Source organism: Egretta garzetta, unplaced genomic scaffold (genome assembly GCF_000687185.1).
Source record: "Egretta garzetta isolate BGI_Z169 unplaced genomic scaffold, ASM68718v1 scaffold105, whole genome shotgun sequence".
Lineage (NCBI taxonomy): Eukaryota > Metazoa > Chordata > Aves > Pelecaniformes > Ardeidae > Egretta > Egretta garzetta.
Genome location: NW_009259598.1, coordinates 1,934,800 through 1,942,027, shown reverse-complemented (window position 1 = coordinate 1,942,027; position 7,228 = coordinate 1,934,800). Strand labels below are relative to the sequence as shown.

At 60.2% G+C, this 7,228-nt stretch overlaps 1 protein-coding gene across 1 annotated transcript in view; it reads right to left on the bottom strand.

Moving 5' to 3' along the window:
* Positions 1–347, bottom strand: part of LOC104125740 (proline and arginine rich end leucine rich repeat protein) — a 3,088-nt gene extending 2,741 nt beyond the window's left edge. Inside the window, 2 exon segments of the mRNA XM_035893799.1 lie at positions 1–2; positions 5–347. The exon segment at positions 1–2 is cut by the window's left edge and continues 601 nt beyond it. Coding sequence (XP_035749692.1) covers positions 1–2; positions 5–335 — 333 coding nt within the window. The 5' untranslated portion in view covers positions 336–347.
* Positions 348–7,228: the final 6,881 nt, after the last annotated feature.

Here is a 7,228-nt window from a genome sequence, read left to right as displayed (position 1 = left end):
TGCCTGAAGGATTCCTCTGGGAGGTCATCGATGAAGTTGTTCTGGAGGTAGAGGTAGTGGATGCGGGACGGGATGATGGGGACCTTCCGCAGGTTGCGGCTGTCACAGTAGAGGGGGGGGGGGAAGTCTGGGGGGCAGTAGCATTCTCGGGGGCAGTCGGGGAAGATGGAGGGAGGACCCGGCGGCAGGGGTGGAGGCAGCTCTGTGGGCTCGACGGGCTCAACAAACTCGGGAGGCGGGCGGGTGGGTTTCCGGGGAGGCTTCCTCCGCTGCCCACTCACCTCCGAGATCAGCACGAGAACAAGCGGGAGAAGCAATCTGAAGGCCACCTTCATGGTCCAGATGTTTCCCTGAGGGAGGCAACAAGAAGAAGTGGGTTAGGAAGCACCCAATTTAGGTACCGCATCATCTCCCATCTCCCCCATCACTGCAGGCTCTGACAGGCAGGAATTTACCCCACATCCCTGCCAGTAACCTGCTATTTTCTCTCCTTCCACTTGGAAGTTATCTTTAAATCCAACCTCTCTCTAGAGCATGACTCACTGAGATCCCCTCTCTCTGGCTCAGTTTTATGCCATTGGGGGGGTGGTTTGGGGTTTTTTTAATTTGGTTTGGGGTTTTTTTTTGCACATCAGCACTAGCACAGAGCCTGGACCCCCGTGGGATTCCCAACCCCGCTGTGCCCTCTCCCCAAAGGATGGATTGTCCCTTCAGAGGCCTTGATAGATTAGGCTTAATTTTGCACTTGAGCTGAAAAATCAACGATTCAGTAGCAAATTGGCTGAGCAACAGCATCGGGAGGCCAGCGGCAGTTAGCGGGGCAGCAAAGATGGATGGTCCTGTGCTTCAGGGATAAGGATTTAACGCAGGACAGCCCATTTGCAAGGCCGTGTGATTAAAAAGGACATTTGCAAGTTTGTGCGTGGGCGATACCAAAGGTGTTTGGCTATACAGCTCCCTGTGCTGTCCAAAGAACCGGTGCCCCAGCAGGGTGCTGAGCTGGGACTTTTTTGGGGGGAGAGTCCCAGTAAAAGTGGGAGATCTGGAGGGATCAGGCGAGGTCTCTGCTTGCCCCTCCTGGTGGCCTCTCCCGGCCACCAGCCCAATGCCTTACGCAAACCACCTCTCCCTCTTCTCTGGGTGGTTATCAAGCCCGTGAAGGCTGCCTGTCCCATCTCTGCCCTCCCCACTGCTGCCTGGAACAGCAGCAGCCGTCCTTGCGAGACTGTCGCTGGTAGCTTTCCAGCTGATGCCTTGGAGGATGGAGGGATCCAGCTTGTTGCAGACGAGCTCCCCAGAAAGCCCTGTGCAGAAGGAGCTTTGGATGCTCCAACACTCCCCGGGGCCAGCTGGAGCGGGCCAGGCTGTGGGCTTCCTGGGCAGGCAGCAGATACCTCGGGGTGTTCGCCAGGCTTTTCCCAGCGGCATTTGTCACCCCAGCAGGAACAGAGCCGAGCTGGATGCACGGCGAGGCAGATGGAAGAGCTCGGCAGAGGCAGGGTGGGAAAGAGAATCAAGTGAGCTGAGACAGGGAGGAAGACCGGGAGGAAGGTGAGGAGGCTCAGAGGAAGATGGATCTTCTGGGGAAACGCAGCGTCTGCCGTGGGAGCCAGTGGTGCTGGGATGGGAGCACGGGCAGAAGCCTGTGGTGATGCTGGAGCTGGTGACGCTGATGCTGGAGAGAAATCGGGCTCTCCCAGTTCATTTCTCATTCCCATGCAACACCACAGAGCTGGGCTTGCAGCTTGCTGGTGCACAGCACTGCCGAAATGCCTGGGGGTCACTGGCAACGCGGCATGGCCGGTGGGAGCTGCAACCAGGCAGGGCTGAGCCAGGCACATGGCATTTGCCTTAGGGAGGCAGCAGGGAAATGTTCCCAGCCCTCATCCCACCAGCAAGCAGCACAGACCAACGCTGCCGGGCTAGCCCCCTGCCACACCAACCCTCTTCTGCTTGCAGCTTCCCACCGGGTCCACATCCCACCCAGGGATGCCCTTAGCCCTCCATGGGCCACTGCTCCCAAGGCTGGCCAGCCCGGCTCCCTTTGAAGCCATCCCACGCATTCCTGGGGCTCCAAGTCATTGACTTTCTCCAAGAAAAGATCCTGCTCTCACCCCCCCTCCAGGCCCAGCCTGTTACTTTTCCTTTTTGTCTCGCTCCCGCTCCCATCTGGCTCTGCTTAACCCTACAAGCCTCACATGCCTGCTGTTTTCAATCAGAGCTCTGGCATCTTGCTGGGGGAAGGGAGGAACGGGGGGAAGAGCGACGGGGCCCAAATGCTGCCAGATACTCAGCTCAGCAGTGCTGCAGTAAGCCCCCTTTGGGGATGTACGTACGTGCTTCTGTGTTGTAAAAGTTCAGATGCAACGGCGGGCTGCAGAGAACGGAGAAATTCGTGACAGGCAGCTGCTCTACGTGCAGTTCCCTCCTTGGCCCTGCAGCGCCCTGCTCCCTTCCCAGCCACATCCCTCCTTGCACTTGGCTCTCCCCCCACCCTGTCCACGGGATTTTGCCTCAGCTCCAAAACTCAGACCTGGATTTGAATGCTCACAACACTTGGGGGAGCGGTGGGGGGGCTGAGGTCTGCGTTTGGCCCCTTGTAGAGGGAGGAGGCAGCTGGGACACGATATTCCAGCCAGTACACGCTGCGATCGGGGTGTTCGGCTGCCTCCTCTCACGGAGCGATGCTCAGCTCGGGCCACCCGGCAGCTACCCTGGGCAATGTCACAGGGAGGCTGGGGGACAGGGCAGAGCTGTCACCCCGTTGGTCTCGGGAGCTGGCTGAGCTCTCAGCCCTTCCAGGAACAACCTGGCCCCGCACAGCCTGCGCCATCCCCTCCACACGAGGCTTTAACGCTGCAGATGTTTAGGGACTCGGCATTTAGCAGAAATAGTCAGCGAGAGCCCCCTTTGCTGCTGCCCAGCCCCACCAGCCTCTCCCCGCAAAGCTGCAGCTCCCCGCAGAGGCTCTGCCCGCCGCCCGCTCGGGGAAAGCAGGACCCAACTTCCAAGCAATCTGCAGGAAACCAGCTCACAGCCAGCAGTCCCCACAGCAGCCCAGCATCCAGAATAAGGTCCTCGACGAGGCCACAGCCGGGCTTTTTGCAACAAGCCCGAGGCCACCACAAGCTTTACAATTGCCTCCAAACAGGCTGGAAGGTTCAAAGCCAGCTCTCCCTGGATCCGACACAGTCGGCAGGCTGTTCTCCATCCAGTTTCACGCCGCTGAATTTACTGGCGTGAATGCAAGAAGCCAGATTTCAAAATCCCACACCCTGATTCTGCACGAGCACTGGCTGCCGAATCCACAGCCAGAGCCACGGCACCACGCCTGCTCCGCAAATGCCTCCACTCGACATTTCTCACCACTCCCCGACGGACAGGACAGCTCGGGTCCCGGGTACCCACAAGGAATCCATGCAACTGGAATAAAATTAAAGCATGAAGCAAAGAATGTACTCAGGAAGCCAACGGCCTGATGTGGAGAAATGGCTCAATTCACGGACAAAAACAGTTCTGACACCTCCTGGGCTGCGGGCTGGGCTGAGCAGCTTGGTCTGGGTGCAAGACCAAGGCACCCAAGGGATGCCAGCCCAGGGTTTTTTCCCAGAAAGAGGCAGCTGCTCCCTCAGTCATCCCATTACAATTGACAAAAATTCGGCACAACAGCTGGAAATTCCAGCCCCAAATGCCACTGGTATTTGCTTTCCAAATCGTTGATCTTCGCTGCATCTCCCTAACCCACAGCTCCCAAGCAGGGGCTCACTGCCAGCCCCGCGCCTGGCGCCAAGGGCAGGCAAAAATCACAGCTGCCGGGGCAAGAGCGAGCTATGTAAAGGTGACAGGGGGATTTGTCACGGGCAGAGGTCCCGACGCTCTCCCGTGGGTACCTCCTCTCGCAGCAGAGAGCAGCAGCTGGCTCCGGGCAGTTATCACCGATGCATCGGGGACCCCTGCTCCTGTGGAGGGGCTGGGAGGGAGCTTTTAACTCTGGGAGGAGAGGGGAAAGACTAGATGGCTGGACCAGGGATCCTTTCCAGCCCGTTGCCCATAACCCAGCTAGCTCCCTCCACAGCTTTTCCACTGCGACCCCCAATTCCCATCATCCCTGCAGCCCCCAGGCTGGAAAAACGCCCCCACCCAGCCTGGGAACCTGCACGTTGGAGCAAAACAAGGAGGGCAAGCTAAAAATAACCAAAAGGAGCCAGCTAAGCTCCCTTGTCGGCTTCCCTCATGTCCAACCACTGCAACAGCCCGTTCGTGTCTCTGCAAGCGTCTGGGTCTGATCAGCTGTAACCGAAACAGGGAGCTCTTTATCCAGCGGCGCTGGAGAGCTGGGAACGGTGGAAAAGGGTGGAAAAGGGCTAAATACGGCGCAAGCCTGTCCTCGGAGGGGGGGGCAGACACGCTGTCACCCAGGCATCCCCAGGGTCCCCTAGGGAGCAGAGCCCTGATGCAACACCCCCCTCTTCTCTCGCCCTTTCCCAGCACTTTCCCGGCGCGAAGCGGAGCCGCGGGCAGCCTGCTTGGCCGGGGCTGGAGCCGGCCCCCAGCCGAGGCGGCCACAGGGGCTCGGCCCCCCGCTTCGTTTCTTCTTGCAGGAATAGTGCTGTGGCCATGCAGGGGATGGGTGTCCCAGGAGACCCTGCCAGAAAGCAGCTTGGACACAGTCCTGGGCTCTCGAGCAAGACTTTTGGGCTCAGCCCTAGGGACTGCAAGACGCAGGGACGGCAATGCACGGCTCCTGCGTCCCTCTGCACGCCAGGAGCGTTTCCTCGCTGTACCGCAGTCACCAGACTCATTGCGAAAGGCTCAGTCGTGTTCGCTGCTCCCTCCCGCAGCAGGGTCTGTGGGAAGGCAGCCCTGGCAGAAAACACCTTTCTGCCGCCTTCTCCGTGTCAGCAATTCCTCCCTTCTCTCCTCCACCCTCGCTGCATGTCCTGACCCTTCCCAGGGCTGCTCCAGGCTCAGCCCGCCCGCAGATCTCTCTGCCACACACGGTGGAACTGGCTGGACACAGACAAAAGCAAATCGTGGGAGAAAATGCTGCCAAAGCGACGGCAGCCTGGTCCCCGAGCCTGCCCCCCACGCACACCCTGCTCCCCCTCCAAGCAAACACCTCCCCTCGGTCCTGTCCCCCCCCGGCTCTGCTTTCTCTAAGGGTGGGAAACTGCTCTGATGCCTTATCAGCCGCTGCTGCCTCATCCCTCCCCTCCAGCCTCCTCCCGAGGGCAGAGGAAACCTCCCACCGCTGCACTTTCATCTCATCCCAGGTGAAAACAGCCAGCACCCTGCATTTCTGCTCAGCTCTGCCTGTCCCAGCCTGGCCGAGGAAGGGGTGCTTCCCGGGAGGCAGCTCCGGCAGCTCGCGGGATGCCGTCGGCTGAGCACCACATAAGGAAGGCCCACGATCACAGGCTCCCAGGAAAGTTTCCAAGCCCTCATGTGCAACGTGCTTTGCATTCAGCTGCCAAGGGGCTGAATTTCCACTTTCTGCCCTGTAGACGCTTTTTCTAAAACTCTCAAAAAGCAGGGAAGGGCAGGTTTGGGATGAGTCTCTTCCACGCAACAAAACCCTTTCCCCAGGACATCAGCGAACATCGCTGCCCTGTTCCTTCCTCCCATCATCTCCTGCCTCCGCCGGAGCAGAGACAAAGAGCTGGCTCCAAAGGGGACGCGCACGGCAGCTCGCTCCGCGATGGGGCGCAGGGAGGGGGCTGCACCTCTCCGCCTGCCCGGAGCAGAGCTGGCTCCGATCTCGGTAATCGAGGCAGCAAAAGTGGCGTTACGTGCCCTGGGATGGGGCTATGCGATCCAGGCACAGCTCTGCCTGCCGGCCGGGAGAGCTGGGCTTGACCACCTAAACTTTAGGCAGAAAACCAGCTCGCTGAACATCGCCGCTGAGGTGCTCTTCAGCCGCCCTCTCCCACCGCGCTCTCAAAGCAGCGCGATGCTGATCCCCTCCCTGCTCCCCGCTCCAGTGCGGGGGCAAGGGGCTGTGCACAGCCCCCCTCCCACGGGAGCAGCCCCCCCAGCCCCAGCCGTTTCCCCAGCCCTTCTGCAGCTCCCGCTGGGAAGAAGGAGCCCGCGCTCAGCGCAGGGACGGCACGGTGACCCGATGCTACCGGAGGCAGCGGTCCTGGCTCCCCTCTCAGCCTCTCCCGCTCTTTCCACGCTTTCCCCGTTGCTTTCCAAGGCTGGGGACTGCCCTGGGCATGGCTCGGGCTGTGCAGCCCCCCCCGGCACCCCCAGCTCTGCCCCCCCAGCTGCAGAGCCCGAGCCAAGCGTGCGTGGGGCTGTGAGCATGCGAGAGCACGGGTCGATGCGGGGGGGGCACGCAAGGGGGTTCCTCGCTCGCCCCCGCAGAAAGCGCCTGGCTCAGCTGTAATGCTGTCACCCACAGGACTTTCCTCTGACTTTGCAGCCCCAAGTACACCCCCCCCCATGCTGAGAAAAACTCTTTGCAAAGAGAGAAAAAGGAAGGAACAAAGCCTCCAGCTGCTGAAGAACAGGAAAAAAAAAAAAACCAACAAAAACACAAGAGGAGAGGGAAAAAAAAAAGGAAGAGCAGATGCTGCTTTGCATGTAAGGGAGGTTGGAGAGGGCAGGAGCATCGTGGACCAGTGCAGCGTCCTGGGTCGGAGGCTCAAGCGAGGCGAGAAGAGCCTGGGGGAAAGCACCTGCCCACAGCTTACCTGTGTGCACCTCTCCCTCCTCCTGCCTCTTATTAATCCCCAAGACAAGTTTCTCTCTGGCTGTCTCCCTCCTCCTCCTCCTCCTCCTCCTCCTCACGGCACCGCGGCTCCGCCACGAGTGAGCCTGGGCCGAGAGCGGGGGTTTTGTTCCTGGGAGCCGCTGGCCGCGGGTGGGTGGGAGTGCGGGAGGCGGAGGGCTGGGACGAAGGCGCGATGACAACAATAACGTCTTTATCTGGCAGCCAAGCGCTGCGGGCTCTGCTGCGCACACATGGCCTGCCTGCCGGAGGGCTGGCGTTTAATAACAATTCCTTCTGCTGCGGAGGCTGCTCGGAGCCCGTGTTTAAAAACAAAGCTAATTAATAATTTAAATAAGCCCTTCCCTTGCCACGGCCCCCGTTCCAGGAGCGCCTGTTTGGGACGGCGCTTGCCAGCGAGACGGCCGAACCGCAATGGGGTTCTGCCCCCCATCCCCGCTGAAGGCAGCCAGCCCTGCGCTTGGGGTCTCTGCTCTTGCCTGGCAGATGGCACTG